At 34.3% G+C, this 17,925-nt stretch overlaps 1 protein-coding gene across 1 annotated transcript; it reads left to right on the top strand.

Moving 5' to 3' along the window:
• Positions 1-1,180: 1,180 nt before the first annotated feature.
• On the top strand, positions 1,181-16,905 carry LOC114712495 (ATP-dependent Clp protease ATP-binding subunit ClpA homolog, chloroplastic-like). The gene is made up of 10 exons (XM_028897041.1): positions 1,181-1,484; positions 1,897-2,012; positions 2,337-3,248; positions 3,608-3,793; positions 3,927-4,139; positions 4,273-4,490; positions 4,839-4,938; positions 6,656-6,904; positions 9,776-10,802; positions 16,562-16,905. The coding sequence occupies exons 1-10, from the start codon at positions 1,181-1,183 to the stop codon at positions 16,903-16,905; spliced, it is 3,669 nt and encodes a 1,222-aa protein (XP_028752874.1).
• The last annotated feature ends 1,020 nt before the right edge of the window (positions 16,906-17,925 follow it).

Raw genomic sequence — 17,925 nt, 5'->3', positions numbered from 1 at the left:
TTAACCATTTTAATGTCTTATTCAAAGTTGATTTAAAATTTATCTTTTTCTTATATCATGCTATTGACCTGAAATATTTTTAAAGTTTATCAGGCCATTCATTATTTTTTTAAATTGTGAAATAAAAAGATAAAATAGAATGTAACATCAAATTTATTCAAGAGGTTATATTACCTCTAATTCTAATTATAAGACTTCATTTATAGACTACAAATAAGGTTTTATAATTAGGACCGGAGGCAGTATTATTTATTAGCACATGCCAACATCTTTGTCGTGTCCTCTGTAAAAAATTGACTCTCATATTTATTTTACACTTATGTTTATTTTAAAATAGTGTTATAATAATTGAATGAGATCGTGGTATGGTGTTTTAGAGAGAGTCTAAGACAGCCTCTACAGTTTGAAACTTTTAGATAACACGGGTTGATATAAATTTTATATTTCTTTGCTTCTAAATATAAAACTTGTTTTATTGTATAATTTATACTACAAAATAAGTTTTATATTTAGAAACAGAAGGAATATTATATATTGATATATTAAATGAACCAACCCAATGACTAGTAAATCTATAATCAATAAATTATTTTTAGAAAAATTTTAAAAATTCTGAAATGCAACCAAGAATCAGTAAATTCAATGATAGCTTATAAGAGTGAACTAAATAAATCTTTACTCAATATTTCTACTTGTTCAAATATCTGCCACAATTTTACAAATAATGCTTCGTTGGGACAAGAACACGGTCTCTTTTGCCTCATGCGGCAAATTGTATGATTGCTGTACCTTGGGAAAGACGGTGAATTGATTTGATCATTACATGGTTGAAATATCATATTGGACAAAACTGCATTGATACAATGGGAATCTTTCAAAGAAATAAAAGGACAATACAGAATATCACAAAGCAACTACTAAGCAGAAGGCCATAGTACTAAGTTCTCCAACGGCCTATGCTGGTATTTGCATAAACGACAAAAACCAGAAAAAAAGACAATCACAAACAAGAACAATTTGATGAAAAATATGTCAAACTGATCATTCCCAGGTCAAAGAAGGCTATGTTATTGACCAATCACAAGCCTCACCTACTTCAAGAGCCTATGATTAGCAGCTAATTTGTTTGATCGTAAGTTCACTGCTATGTGCTAAAGTCATCAATTAGACTCAAGGAAAAATGTTAGAGGGATTCACAGAGCCTGCAAAGAAAGTAATTATAGGCGCACAGCAAGAAGCTCACCTTCTGGGGCACAAGTATATCAGCACAGAGCATATTCTTTTGGCTCTTATCAGTGATGCAGGAGGTTTGGCTGCAAAAGCTCTTCAATCTGCAAAGTTAAATCTCAATGTCATGAGGGAACAAGCCGAGAAGATATTTGGAAGAGGGGGTGGTTCTAGCGGCTTTTCTTCCATGGAATTGCGATTCACTCATGGAGCACAGCTGGTTCTTAAGCTCACACAAGGAGAAGCACAAAGAGTGGGTGAGACTTTGATATTTTTAATTTTACGATCTACAGGTTAATTTATATAAAGGTGTTTCGCCAAGTCAATAAAGATTAATCTAGTTTGTGAGGGTCAAACTCACTTTAATTGTAAGGACGAGTTCAAATCTAGCTAATTATATAAAACTTCTTTAGTCAAGATACATTTAGTGAACTCCTGAAACTCAACTTATCAAAACTTTCTGCAAAGAGAGAGAGAGAGATATAATTGGCCAAACAAATTTTAAAGAGATGCATATAAAGTACATGGGCATGATTCGAGATTTTTAAAATCAAAATAGTTATTGAGCTGTTTAAACTACTAGTTCATGATTTCTTAGACCAATAGCAAGAAACTTTCATCAAGATGAGAGCGTTAATTACATTACTTTCTGACACAATTTTGTCGCAGGCCATTCTTTAGCTGATGATAGGGATCTGCTTCTGGGCTTGCTTAAAGGGTGTGATGGTGGCATAACTGGTTTGCTTCAAAATCAAGGTCTTGATGTAAACAATATTGGAGACCAGGCAAGCAACACTTTCATTTACCTGACTTTTTCGTTTAGTCCATCTAGCTTGGGTATGAACATTTCTCAGAAAACTAAAATTCTTGTTCACACTGTTTTCCTGGATATTAAGTATTCCACAATACTAATGCAATTTAGCCATACTTACACTACGTTTCCATCTCCCCATCTTATCTTGTTCCAAGCATATCTTTTCTTGATTACTGGAGTATTTAAATTCTAGAATCGAATTGTCTGGCCAAATATCTGTTTGTGAAAACTATAAAATGTATACACAAAACATCCCTAGTTTTATTTTCTGAAGGTTTCCTGCTTATTTAAGCAGGTAAGCAGGCATATGGAAGGTGAGAAGGAAAAAGCTTCTAGCTCGAATGATCAATGTGCACAAGGTAGTAATAAGAACATTCAGGAGCCTACTCTTAGTGTGCCTATAAAAATGATTGCTGGTGAGAAGGAAAAAGCCTCTAGCCCCAATGATCATTGCGCCGAAGATTGCAGTAACGAGATCAGTCAGAAAACAACACACAGTGTGCCCATAAAAATGATTGCTGATGAGAAGGAAAATCTTTCTAACCCAAATGATCAGTATGCAAAAGGTTGTACTAATGAGAACAGTCAGAAGCCAATTATCAGTGTGCCTATAAAGATGATTGCAGGTGACAAGGAAAAAACTTCTAGTAATGAGAATACTCGGAAGCCAACTCTTAGTGTGCCTACAAAGATGATTGTAGGTGAGAATGGAAAAACTTCTTGCTTGAAGGAGCAGTGTGATCAAGGTTGTAGTAATGAGAATAGTCAGAAACCAACTCTTAGTGTCCTAGTGAAGATGATTGCAAGTGAGAAGGAAAAAGCTTCTACTAATGAGCATAGCCAGAAGCCAACTCTTAGTGCGCCTATACAGATTATTGCAGGTGAGAAGGAAAACACTTCTAGCTCGAATGATCAGTGTGAACAAGGTTGTGGTCATGAGAATAGTCAAAAGCCAACTCTTAGCGTGCCTATAAAGATGATTACGGACGAGAAGAAAAAAACTTCTCGTTCAAATGATCAGTGTGCACAAGGTTGTAGTAATGAGAATACTCAGAAGCTAACTCGCAGCGTGCCTATAAAGATGATTAATATGATGCCAGCTTCTGAGAAGAAAGAAGTTGGTTCAAAAAAAGTTGTTAAGATTACGAATTACCCAACACCAATCCTAGATATGTTTGGAACCAATCTGACCAAATTGGCACAGGAGGTAAGTTTCTAAAATCTCATATTTAGGAAACTTTTCTGCCATATTTTCTGCATTAACTCTCTTATTTGTAGTAAATCCTGCACGGTTCAACTATTTAAGTTAGTGAAAGTGGAAATTTAAACTAATGATATGCATTAATAATGTCGGGTACAATAATTTATGCTTCTATATGAATAAAGAATAATTGTGTGCATGTTTTCCTGATAAGTCTATTGATGCAACTTAACTCCTGAGGAGAATCAATCCAGAAGCTAATTTATTGGGTGAAAGTGCTCCACACAATCCCAATGGCTGATTGTTGATTATGTGGAACATACCATTGCCAGAAGATTGCTAAATGAAATCTTACTTCATTATAGGGTAAGCTTTATCCTTTTGTGGGAAGGCAAGAGCAAGTGGAACGTGTAATTCAGATTTTCTGCAGACGGACAAAAAACAGTCCTTGTCTTGTTGGAGAGCCTGGAGTTGGGAAAACAGCCATCATAGAAGGCCTTGCTCAAAAAATTCTGAGTGGATCTGTTCCTGGAAAATTAAAGGGAAAGAAGGTTGTATGTGTGAAATCTCACAATTCTCTTTTATATAAAAAGTTTAAATGAGCTGGTTCCTACGGTTTCGTCAGGGTGGTGACATGAGGCATGAACAGTTAGCTTAACTGGCATGTTTTTCTTTGTTTAACAGGTAATTAAATTGGATGTGGCTCATCTTTTATATGAAACATCATGTCAGAAAACACCAGAAGAAAGAACAAGCTGTTTGATAAAGGAAATTGAAGAAAGTGGAGATGTTATTCTCTTTATAAAGCAGGTTCATTTCTTTTTTGAAGCAACAATCATAGGAACCCGCAAGTTTTCATATATTCTGAAACATGCACTCCAAAATGGTGCCATACAGGTTTGGACATAAGACATATTTCTTCTGATCCTTTATTTTGTGCAATAGCAGAGCCATTATTGTTTCTTTAAAACACATAACAGCTGCTACTTTGTTAGTTTATTGAAGTGAACTTCACTTTGTACATGAAAAGTTTATAGGCTCTGCAACTGTGGATGAGCATAGAAGGCACATTGAAAGTGATGCAGCCCTACAAAAAATATTTCAACCAGTTGATGTTGCTGAACCATCTGTTGAAGAAACTGTGAAGATCCTGAAAGGCCTTCGTGGAGTGTATGGGACTCACCACAACGTCCGATACACAGATGAAGCACTTGAGGCTGCTGCAAAGTTGTCCCAGAAGCACATATGGTACAATTAGCTTGGCTATGACTTAGTGGTCAAAATATCTTTTTGGTATTGTTTGAACCCAAGTATAAAAGATTTTTTCTTTTCTCTTGTTCGGCTAATTAATCATCTGAGAATAGAAAATAATTTGACCCCAGTGTGATTCTGACACCTTCGTTATAATTTTAGATCAGATATGTTTTACTTTGATTATATGTGCTACACAGTATATGTCTTTCGATTAGTAAGAATAAATTTATTGGAAGCATTCAGACCTGTTGTGTTGACTACATATTGCCCAAAAACATTGATGCTCAGTATTATCATACAGTTGTTTCTCTACTTTCTAACATATTTATATATAAATTCCAGTGGTAGACTCTTACCTGAAAAAGCAATTGACTTGATTGATGAGGCGGGATCATACGTTCAACATTTTCCAGCAAAGGTACGTAAGTTATCAGATGAAGCAGTAAACCTTGGAAAATAGTTTAGGCAAGTATAAACCTACTGAAGAAAGTTGTTACGAGCTTGACTGCTAGTGTTACCACAATATCTGACTGCACACGGTCTTGTTTGTTTCCTTGAGGAAAGAATTTTTGCTCAGAAAACTGTTTGGTGAATTCCCCCAGACAAGTTTCTTATTTTATTATATTAAAAAAAAATTTATCTAGATCTATTCATAGTCTATAGTAGATGAGCTTTGTGTTGAGTGGCTTTTAGTTTTAGGTCACCACTGACTTTTTGAACCCTAAAAGCTAATTTAAGTCCAAAATCATATTTGGCATTGCTTAGATTTATTCCAAATCATTTTTTTTAATACAAACTGAAATCCAAAAGTGAACAACGAACAAGTCAGTTTAGTTTCTTGTATTAACCTCCCTCTCAATACTAGACAAAGGTAGTTGATCCAGTATACAAAAATTGCTCTCCATGGTACGGGAGAACTTAACTAAATTTCCACAGTTAGAGAGATATTCCCTCTAAATATGTTCCACTCCCCTATGAATTAAAAGCCTAACGTCGAGGAAACTCGCTTGGCCGGATGGTTAAGTAAAAGGTTGCCAAGATGCGCACCCGCCTATCCGGTCTCGGTTTCGAGCCCTCACCCGGATTAGTCAGTTACCTACAGGTGCCGAATACCGGGTGAATTACACCCTAATTCAAAAAAAAAAAAGAAAGCCTAACGTCATCTATGACATCCTTGTAAGGATGGTTTACATCGCATCCTTATTAAAGAATCAACCTCAAAACAATCAGTATACACCATAATGCTCCTATAACCCCCAGACCAGCACAATTGAAGGCCTTGAATGATTCCAATCACTTCCGGAATAGCTAATGGAACCATAGTGAGTCTCACACCTCCATCCGTCAGCGTTATCCCTGATCCCTCCTCCACATCTGCCTTTGCCGTCCTGTAACAGAGCCACCCACCTCTTGTGACCAGAGAAATCGTGGGGATTGAAAATTCAATGGAGGCGGGGACTTCACTCCAGTAAGATCTTTTTCCTTACTCTTTTTGATTTTATCTATGAATCTGATTGCTTGGAATTGTAGAGGCGCTAGAGATTTGCTTCAAAGAAAAAATACTGATGTCATGATTTTGTGTGAAACTCGTGTGAGGTGAAGCAAAGCTGACAGAATGATCGGTAGACTTAGTTTCAATAATTGAATTAGATTGGAATGCGCTGATTATGCACAGGGTATATGGCATTTGTGCAATGAGGAAGACGTCTCTATTTAGTACTTTACTTCCACCATAAAACTCCTTCGTGTGTTACAATCAGATTCATATAATTTTTACAACGTTAATGATCCTCACAAGTCCGAAAATGACAGTAATGAGCTTATAACAATAGGCATAGAGAAAGCTAAAAATAGCTTTCTCATCTATTTTTGTGAAGAAAGAACCTTCTTCTCTTCTCGGCGTAGGCCATAAGCTGATCCCGGTTCACACCCTGAGCTAAGTATTCAAGCTCATACTTCCGCTGGACATGATATCGAAATTCAGTAGAAGCTTCAACGAATTGAGCCACAGTGGGATGGTCACCGATGCCAGCCTCGCCGGCATGGGTAGTACGGTATTCAGCCCAACACCTCTCATCAAATTCATAATACTTGGGAGGGTTGTAGGCGGAAAAGGGTAGGTAGAGTTGTTTATTCTCAGCCAATTCCTCCTTCATTAGGGCCCTTTGCTGCTTAAGTTGAAACTTCAACTTCTGGATTATCTCTTCATGGGGCGCACGGATCCGCTTCTCATTCAGCAGCAAATCATTCCTTTGAACGTCAAAGGCAGAAAACAGGACAGCCTGATCCTCGCTGAAAGCCGGCAGGTTCCGCCCGACGACAAGCTTCTCTTCAAGAGCAACATTAGCAATAGAATTCTGACCCAAAGAAGTAGGAATCCATTTGAGAAAACGCAGCCAGGATGGGAAGTTAATGGCATGCAACTGAGTCCACATCCGATTCCGGACCCCAGCAGTGAACATGAAAGCTAATTGATTCTCATCCTTCCCACTGAAGATACTGAGCAACTTGAGATACTGCTTCGAAGTCAAGCCCCTCATGACATACTGGGTCTCAGAGAATAGGCGGGCCGGCACATCGTGGGAAGCGAGGGCAGCGGCGATGTGAGCAATTTGATCCTTAACGGGATCGCCACGACCACCGGCAGGCGGAGAGCGGCCACCAATACGGCCAGAGCCACGACTTGTGGACGAACAGCAAGTGTCACAAGAAGCCATAACGGAAAGAAGAGAGGGGTAGGAAGTAGAAACACGAACACCTGTGAAACGAGAGAAGGAAAAAGGGGAAAAGAAACACAAGGAGAGGAGACCTTCAGAGAAAGAAAGCCCGGGAAAAAGTGGCCAGCTAGAAACACAAACACTGGCTAGGCTACATTTTAAAGCCGGTCCATTCGAAGGGCGTGCCTGGTTTGAGCGGGGAGGGAAAATATCTCTCCGCTCATTGGTTAGAAATTTCGGAGGCAGGGAGCCAAAATCTCACCACCCTTCTTTTACCACTTGGCTCCATTTTGACTAGGAGTCAAATTTTCTTACAATTTTATTCCTTATAATTTTTGAATATTCTATTAGGGCAAATTAATTTAAAATAATAATAAATAATTTTTTGATTATTTTGCTCTCATAATTTTTGTAAAAAAAAATTCCTTACTCGTTTTGCATACAAAGGACAAATTAATTTAACAAAAAAATAAAAAATAAAATTTCTTAACTATTTTGCCCTCATAATTATTGTGATATTCCTTTTTAAAAAAATATTATTATATTAATTAGAAATAAAATACTCTTCCGATCTTTAATAAGAAAGTTAGATAAGTTAGTTAATTATAAGAAATATAATATGTTTTTTCTAAAACACCATAATTATCCTTCTTAATATCCTCCCTTCCTCTTTTACTTGATTATGATTGAAAGAATATTCATAAGAATAATTTAAAAAAAATTGATAAACATGAGAAATAGGTCTTATATTTAGGACCAAAATCAACTCAACAATTAGGTCATATATTAAGGACCAGAGGAGTATATCATGATATGATTTTTATGCACATGTTAAAAACATGTTAAGATGAAAATGAATTTTAATAAAGTATGCAATTTAAATTAAGATGTAAATTAATACTACCTCTAGTCCTTAATATAAAATCTTAGTTGACTTTTATTTTGGTCCTAAATATAAGATCCCAATCCACTTGTGTCTCATATTTATGCATTTTTTCCCAATATAGTCTTTCTAATAATGGTAATTCTAGTCAATATATTTGATTAACAAGGATATTTTAGAAAAGACAACACATATTTATTACAAATAGGGTTAAAGTGCATCCAGCACCTTAAAATATTTTTTCAAGTACATCTAGTACCTTAAAATATTTTATGATGCATCCAGCACCCTGAAATATTTTTTCAAGCACATTTAGTACCCTAAAATATTTTATGATGCATCCAGCACCCGGAAGAATTTTTTTTTGTGCATTCAGTATCTCAAAGTATTTTTTTTAGCTGCGTCCAGCACCCAAAAATATCTTTTTGGTGCATGTAGCATCAAGGCAAAAAAAATATTTAAGAGTACTGGGTACCTCCCAAAAAAACTTTGTGGTGCTGGATGTACCACAAAATATTTTAGGGTGTTGGATGCATATTAATCCTTACAAATAACTAACTTAACTTATTTTTTTAATCTCCTCAAATTAGTCAACTAGCTCTTACAATTAGAATCGGAAGTAGTATATATATAGCATGTAAATAAAAAATAATACGTACTAGTAGAACAGTAAATTAATTATTATCTCGGTCAAAAAATAGTAAATTATTATCATCATCTTCTCTCTTAAACCGAATAAAGAATCATTAAAAATTCCTCTCTTCCCCTTCCTTGAGCAAAACCAAACGAGGTAACCCTCCCTCCATCTCCACTCTTACCCTCCTCTCAAACCAAACACATTCCAAAAGAAGAGAGTGGTCTCAGGACCTGAGGCAACCAATAGAGAGACTTTTTTTCTTTTGATAAAAGCCAACGCAAAAACTTAAATCTTTATAGGGTTAAAGTTCAATTTTGTTCCAAAATTTTTTGTATGAGAGCTATGAGTATTCAGAAGTCTTTGTTGGACTAATATCATTCCAAAAGTGTTAAAAAGAAACAACATCATCTCTAACTATTACATTATTTTTTCAAAAAAAAAAAAGTTAAGAGTAATAATCTTTTATAACACTTCTAGGGTAATAGATTCAACACAAACTTATGGATACTCACAACGTAAACTTCCAGGGCAGAGTTACACGTTAACCCATCTAGATAACATGGATCAATTAAAAATTGCGCTAATTTTTTTTTTTTAAAATCTTAGAAAGTTTTTAAATTTTTTTTTTTTTAAATCTTGTGACATTACAAAGGTCTCGTAACCGTCAAGCTCAAAGGTACCTTGTCAATTGAACCATTACATAACCATTTACAAAACCTCCTCGGCACCAACGAGTACACTATATCTGGTAAGATAGAACAAGCTTGCCCTTAAGTTCCTTTGTTCTTCATAGTCAATAAGCTTGTTCCTTAGCTACTTTACTACTTCAAATACCGTAGAGCAAATCACCGTTTTACAAATTACAAGCTAACTTGTGTGTCACATTGAAAACTTCCAATCCATGTTCTAGGTTTCGGAAGAAAAACTCAGAGCAGGGTAAAATCATGGCAGAACAGTCTTTCTTTATGTATAATCCCAGACAGTTAATTCTTCCCAAATATCTTATACATTTAAATATTAACTTTGAATTGTTTTGACACAGGACAAAAGAAAGCTACGCAGTTTTTTCCCTGAAGTGACAAAATCTGATATTCAGCATATAGTGTCATCCTGGACAGGCATCCCAGTGAAAGATGTATCAAGAGAAGAGGGCGAGTGCCTCCTCAATTTGGAAGAAAAGCTTCAAAACTACGTTATTGGACAGAATGAGGCTATCAACATTATATGCCGAGCCATTCGACGTGGCAGACTAGGTCTCGGAGATATGACAAAGCCAATTGCTAGCTTCCTGCTCACTGGTCCCACTGGTGTAGGAAAGACCGAACTGGCAAAAGTACTGGCTGCAGAATATTTTGGTTCAGAAGATGCCATGATACGGGTGGATATGAGTGAGTACATGGACAGACACACGGCAGGCAGGATGGTTGGGGCTCCTCCAGGATATGTTGGCTTTAGTGAGGGTGGTCAATTAACTGAAGCTGTTAAGCATAGGCCTTATTCACTAATCCTTTTTGATGAGATTGACAAGGCACATTCTGATGTATTCAATATCATGCTTCAAATTCTTGATGATGGCAGACTCACAGATGGCCAGGGCCACACAGTGGACTTCAAGAACACACTCATCATAATGACTAGTAACATTGGTTATAATAACAGAATGATTGAGGCAGAGAGTATCTGTATAAAGAAGCTAGTAATGGAGGAAATCAAGAAGCATTTCAGACCAGAGTTTCTGAACAGATTGGATGAGATAATTTTGTTCAACCGACTGACAAAGATGGATGTGAAGCAGATTGCAGGTTTAATGTTGAGACAAGTTTCTGAGAGGATGAAGGGAAAAGGCATTGATTTTTCTGTGACACAAAAGTTCAGTGACCATGTAGTTGAGCATGGTTATGATCCAAGCTATGGTGCTAGGGCATTGAGAAGAACTATTTCAAGATTATTAGAGGATGCATTGGCAGAGAAGATGCTGACAAGAGAGATAAAGACAGGAGACTCAGTTGTGGTGGATGTTAGTTCTGAAGGAAATGTTGTGCTCAAACAGAAAAATGCTTTTGTGAGTTGTATCAATTTAAATAGGAATATTGTAGCTGTGGAAAAAAGAGGAAAAGAGGGTGAAGTCACATGCAATTTCATGAGCAAGATGTTTGACCTGCTAGGGCATCAAAAAAGCCCATAGCTTGATCACAGTTACGCTATTTTTCTTCATTCTGTTTTGTTGTAAAGAGATTCTAATGGAAAATGGAAGACTCCTACTAGAAGTAGGAGAGTCTAGGATGATTGGATTGGTTTTGTATTGTATTAGTCGTTTCTATTTTAAATTCTTAAGATTTAGATATCTTTTAAGAAAATTTTAGTTTGATTTAGGTTTGATAGGATTTATCCTATTATCCTATCTTATAAGAGCTATCTTTAGTTTAAAATTTAGGATTTAGTTTAAGGTTAGATTTATCTTTAGTCTGATAAACATGATCTTTTTGATGGATTGAATAAAGTTGAGTTTTGTGTTTACTCTCTCCATCAACTTCTTCCTCTTCTCCCCCCTTCTCTCTCTTTCCTCTTCCGTTTAGTTGTTTTACATTACATTCCTAACACTCCTGTGATCATATCAAGGTATATTGATTTGGATCTTTGAATCAATTTAAAAATTAAGACCTCCAAAGAATCCTGACACATGATAGGTCGACCTAATACGCATTTACTGGAAAAGAATAGAAACCCAATTGATAAAAAATGACAGGAATTTTATGCAAAATCCCAGCATATGAAAATCAATCAAGATGAGGAGTTTCAAAACTACACCACAATTTGAAAGCATGAACTTTCATGTGCCTGGACAGAATTTTTGTTCCAACCTAAACTGTTTTTAACAGAATTTCGGCACAATATAACACTAATATGCAGCACTTCAGACTGAAACTCAGTCCAAAACAAAAGCATGTCTTTTGTAAAATTTTACCATTAAATTTGAGCAGAAACATTATTTCTCATACCAAAACAGCATCCAAGTTGTGCAGAAGTTCAAATTCAGAATTTTACAATAAAATGCAGATGTCTAAACCACTTTTTAGCTCAAACCAAAATTGACAAGTATGTAGCAACCGAAACACAGAGTTCTGTACTAAATTATGAACATATGGAGTACGGCCCAAAAGATCATACAACGAAAATAAATTTATCAAAGAAATATTTACTCGGAATCATCATCATTCGCAGGGATTTTAAGCCTAAGACATAATATCCAACACGTGCAGAAATTTAATTCAGAGAATTCGTGCAGAAACTCGGCCATTTGCAGTAGCGTGTAACCCAAAGACAAATCCCACAATGTGAAAAAATTTCTAAGATGAATTTGCGTATAAACGTGGCCATCGCAGTGAATTTTAGGTTTTTTTCTTTTTTACCCAAATATGATAAACAGTAAAAACATTTACTTAGATACGATAAAATAAAAAATATTTACCCAGATGCTATACCTGAAAATCGTTCAAACCGTGATTGAGTTTAAATTTGTACATAACTCGTTTAGACAGAGAACGAGTTCAATGGAACCCACCTCACAAAATAAAACTTGTTCTTAGTCCAAACAAGTTTATTGGAACCCACAATCCATTTGTCTTTTACCCCAATACACTCGACGTGATTCTTTCTTTCTTATTTGACTAGAACCCCATGCTTTTTTTTTTTTCACCCACACACGCAAAGCTGCTCCTGGTTGAATTCTTTTCCCAAATATTTCTATCAGTATAGGGCTTAGGAAGTAGTCATTCGAATGTCTTCAGCTCACGTGTAGTACGTGTTTTTTTTTTTTGGCATGTGAGTGCATAGTCTACATTCTATTATTGTCTATGCATGCAATGCCATTCTTACTAAAATCTGTCTTTCTTCTTGTTACTTCTCAAATTCTTCTCAAAGTTCTCTAGCTCCTTCCATTTTTCTTTCTCCTTTCACACTTTCATTTAGTGAAGTCGGTTATTTGTACGGTCTTACAAATATTGTATATAGTTTATCTCAACTTGAAGTTTAATTTTTCTTCTAACTAAGGTACATTCTCTTGATTAAATTTTTTTAAAAAAAATTATTGTATGTATTTTGCTAGATGATGGATAAGAATTTCATATTTAGTCATTTTTACATGTTGAGTTTGTTTTGATTAAAAAATGTAGACATATAATTAATTTTCATATAAAATAAAGGGAAAGTTACAAATAAAGACCCCTCAATATGTTCCTCAGCCAAATTGTGATTTGGTCTATGAAGTTATCATTCGCTAAAATGAACTTTTCATCTCCCAGAGTCAACTTGTCATTTGACTGAGAGGTATTTCAAACATTTCACCATGATTTCATATTTGCAAAAGTAAGACTGGGTCTTTATTTGCTATTTTTCAAATTTAGGATCCCAAATCACAATTTTACATATTAAAGGGTCTTTATTTGCAATTTTTCCTGAAATAAATTGTAGTTTACTTTTTTATAATCTGATTAAATATATATCTATTTTTTAGTAGATAGTATTTGAGTAAATATGTAATTAGACTAAATATGTATCTAGTTAGATAATGTTTGGTTGTGAGCTTAGTCCAGTTTTCTATCTAGCCAATGAAAACTAGCACCAAATGGTGCCAAAATTTTGTTGATAGAAAAAGTACTAATAGTGGGATTAATAATCATGAAAGAAAAGATTTTTTTAAAAAAATTTTGGAAAAATTAGAGAGGAAGACCTAGAAAAAACAATATTTATTAAAGAGGATCTTAAAAATTATAGTTATTTAGAGAGACCAAATAATAAAATATAAATTTTAAAAAATACTCAACAGGAATGGCTAATTATTTTGTCATATTAAGTAATTATAATTTTTAAATAACTAGTGTGAAATAATTATTAACATTTATTTTTGTTTTCAATTATAAGGATGCTTTTTTGGGTCACTTAAACAATACCTATGTAAAATTACACAAATGCATTCATTATAAGCTTATCATTATTCAATGTAAATTTACCTTTATATGCTAGCCAAAGCATATATATCATCAGAAGCTTTTATTCACAATATAGAAAGGAAAAATTACACTCGGTCCCACATAAGACAATTAATTCAAAAAAAGTTCCTGAAAATCCTGAAATAATTCCTAAGTCCCTAAGGACTTGTGTGTAATAAATTATAATTGTGAAATTACCTATTACTCTTATTAATTTGAACCCAATGCAATTCATTTATAACTTTAACGGTGGTTGTTAACAACTCGAGGAGAAGTGGTTAACAACCTCGGCAATGCCCCTGGCATCCCGCATAGTGAGTTGTCAGGAGCACTACCGAGGCTGTCAACCACTTCTTATCGGGTTGTCAACAGTTACTATTGAGGTTGTAAATGAATTGCTATAATAAAATTAATGGGGATAAGTAAGTAATTTGACAATTACAATTTATTACACATAGGTCCATGAGGACTTCATAATCATTTGGGATTTTCAGGGACTTTTTCTGAATTAATTGTCTTCTATAGAACCTGAGTGTAATTTTCCCATATAGAAATTAGATGCTGAAGCCTGAAAGGAATATAATTATTCTTTAATAATATAGATAAATTAAAATTGAACATTTGAAATATGAAGTTGGGACCAAGAGAAAAACGAAGCAAAGGCAATTTTTTTTAATAAAAAACTCACATTTTCAAATTTATTTATTTACTCAAATATTTATCTAATTTAATCATTCAAAATATCCAATAATAGAGCGTAAGTTAGAAGAAATTTAGGGATGTAGTTAATGGGCAATTTAATATTTTAAAATATATTTTATCCTTTCAAATACTTATAATTTTTAAGATCCTTTCTAATAATGAAGCAGAGGCAATTATTTTAATTCATATTGTTTGAAAATTTAAAGGAACAAGAGCCTCAAAATTTTAGTTATTCTGATAACATACCAGTCTCATCATCAAACCCTATCACCTCTTCCAATCCAACTTATTTTTACCCTCATCAAATGCCATCATCATTGATATTATCCCATTCCGACTCATCCAATCCTTCTTAATTTCAATTGTTCATGTAATGATCTTGTGTTATTTATGGATCAATATAACACTTGTCTTTTTGAATAAGGTGGTCTATCAAATAATGCATTTGTCACCCCTCAGCAATCAATTTCTTTAGTTGAATCACCTTGGTTTGATTTAAACACGCCAATTACGCAGACAAATAAGACATAGCATGCGGGGAGGAGACCAAGATATGGCACCGGGAATCATTATTTGTGAGGTAAATTAATTCTTATTTTTTGTTCATGTCAATTTAATTATTATTTATTATTAATTTTATAAAACTTAGTCGTTACTTATTTTCATTAGTCACTTTTTAATTAATATAATATTAATTATTATTATTATCATTATATAATGATTAACTCATTATTCTAATGATATGATCATTAGTAAAATCTTTGTAAGGGTATTTGTGTGGTGAGATATTATAAAGAAGTTGTTCAAAGGTTGATAAAGTTTAAAAGTTGTTCACTCTAAAATAAAATTCAATTTCATACTAAACAAAGTTTATTAAGAAAATTGTTCTTACTTAGATGAATTTTTAGAAGTACGGAAACGAGAAACCTGAGAAGATTTCAGTTTCATACGTTCAATCCACACCCTTTTCCTTAATGAGTGGGTTGGTTGTTCAAACCAAGAACAACTTTGAGTGTAATATTTGGAGAAATAATTCCCAGGATTTTTTTTTTACTGTTTGTAGCTTGTTGATAAAAATTCCGTGAATTTTAGCCCGACAACAAAATCCCAACATGTGTAGGAATTTTAATGTTGGGAATCTCTGCAGAAACTTGGTTGATGCAACACAATTTCACAGTAACCGAAGGAGAGGAAGTATGAAGAACCAAAATTGCTGGGTTTTCATCATAATTTGTGAATGAGCAGCAGACTATTAAATAGTTTCATCATAATTTCATTATATACACCATCGTCCAAGTATATATGTATATATCGTAAAATCTGGTAATATATATATATATATATATATATATATATATAAAGAAAGAGGATTTAGAAATCATTGAAAGGTATCATAAACACTTACCCCTAGCACATTTATAATCTAATGTAATTAGTTCATAAAATCTATCAATGAACAAGGGTTTAAGAAAATTCCATTAATAGAAATATTTATCTGGATCTAAAATTATTTCTATGTTTTCAATATATTTTATGCTGCGGTTATGTTGAACATTAAATGACTTTTTGTTCCAGGGATCTCGATGTAGGTTTCATCCCTAAAAATAGACAAGGAATTTGATGTATTGGTTAATTCTAGGAAGAAAGGACATGTATTTTTTCTAAAGACAAACAAAAAAATAACTATACAAATAAAACATTGCTAAATAAAACTTAAATTTACCCCAATTTCAACAAAATCCGAGATCACTTTTTGTCATTGAAGCTCCTGTGTTGGTGCCATGAGAACTTGTGGTTGCAATTGTTGAAGGGGTGAATACCACATCTTTGAAACAGTAAAAACCCGTAGACTCTGTTATCACCCAAAATTGTAGCTTCATCAATAAGCTCTCTGGTCATTCTTCTTTCCCATCATCTGAATCTCTGAGAAACATAGATTGAAGCTCCTAATTCAACAATTCTTATCTGCAGAATCGCAGCACACAACAGAACAGGGCACTTAATCTTTCTCCCTTTCATTTGCAGGTCAATCTCCTTTATTGCTTCCTTCAACTCTTTCTTGGTTCAAATTTTCTTCTTCAAGTAATCATTAGCTTTACGATTTCGGTCTCATTTATCTCCTGATTTGTCATTTATAGCTTTCGCGAACACCAAGAAAATTATGGAGCCAAATGTGGTGCAGAAGCCCCCAAATATCATGGTAAAGTCATTGGATGAATGTAAAATGAAAATTTCAGATCTGGATTTGATCAATGACATGAAGAAGATTAATTACTCAGATTATTTGTCATCACCGTCGTCTCCATCAGGCATCAGTAAGCTATCTTCAAACGGAAAGTGGAGTTGCCTGTGCTCGCCGACCACCCATGCCGGTTCCTTCCGGTGCCGGCACCACCGCGCTTCTTCGGCCCTTTTTCGCGGCAAATCCGTCGGTTCCAACCTCTCTGAATTGGCTTCAAAATCAGGCGGAATGGGTGACTGAAGACGAACAATTTTCTTCCAAGTTGTCTTCAAATTTCAAAAATTTGAATTACTTCACCTGTGAAAATTAACGTATCTAATATTGTTTAATTTATATGTGAATATTGATAATGAAGAACAAAAATAATTGAGTTTTCCTATTTAATCTTGTCGCTGGTAATATTCTTTAAACATGCATCGTGGTCATTAATATGTTCATATAATACGCGAATTCCATTCCTTCATGAGAAAAGTAACTATCAAGTTCTGTACTCTAGGAAAATTAATTTAGGTCATTTGTTAATGTATACAACAAATCTGATGTCACCGAATCAATCAGGGAATGCGGTGAAGATCAACGGCGAAGGCAAAGCAATTGCAGACTTTCTTTTCTAAAAAAAAAAATTAATATCAAGGGGTATTGTGTCTTTTCATAATTAATGACTGATTATAAAATAAAATTAATGTAAACATTATTACTCCTTACCAAACATAATTTTAAAAGCCACAATCCCAATCCCACTCTCAATTCCATTTCTAATCACATTCCCAATCCACCAAAATTCAAACCTGCATACCAAACGTAACCTAAGAGTTACATATATAGCCTGATGTTATTATGTTGTTTTAATAATTAGATAAAGGGAAAATCTGGGAAAAGTAACAAATTGAATCTATAATTGGTACATAGGACCTGAAACTTTTTATTTCATGTGCATATATCTTTACACTATCAATTTACCAAAATGTCCTTGAAGAATTTAAGAGAAAAAAAGGCCTCCAACCCCAGGTTTTCTCTTCCTTGAAACTTCCGACCACCCACACCAAAACCAACAACTCTCACCCATGCCTCAATCAAAACCGTGAAAAAAGCATCAGAAATGAAAACTATGGAACAATAAAATATGAATCATAGAAAATTAAAACCGCTGAGCAACATAAATCAAAGAGGTCTATCTTAAACACAGATCAGCGAATGGTTTGATGATGGCAGTCATGAAAGACTATTGTAGAAATTGTGAGTTTCACGAATATTGATAAC

This window comes from Neltuma alba, unplaced genomic scaffold, assembly GCF_004799145.2.
Source record: "Neltuma alba isolate B1F8T4 unplaced genomic scaffold, ASM479914v2 tig00011367_pilon, whole genome shotgun sequence".
NCBI lineage: Eukaryota > Viridiplantae > Streptophyta > Magnoliopsida > Fabales > Fabaceae > Neltuma > Neltuma alba.
The sequence above is the reverse complement of the archived record's forward strand: the minus strand, read 5'-3'. Positions and strand labels throughout refer to the sequence as shown.

What these genes read in the sequence shown, in the direction of transcription:
- LOC114712495 (XM_028897041.1), top strand. Translation starts at nt 1,181, where the DNA reads ATGTTAGAGGGATTCACAGAGCCTGCAAAGAAAGTAATTATAGGCGCA. An exon ending in TCCAAAATGGTGCCATACAG is followed by an intron (nt 4,140 to 4,272) that starts GTTTGGACATAA and finishes GTACATGAAAAG; the next exon opens with TTTATAGGCTCTGCAACTGT. An exon ending in GAAAAATGCTTTTGTGAGTT is followed by an intron (nt 10,803 to 16,561) that starts GTATCAATTTAA and finishes TGTCATTTATAG; the next exon opens with CTTTCGCGAACACCAAGAAA.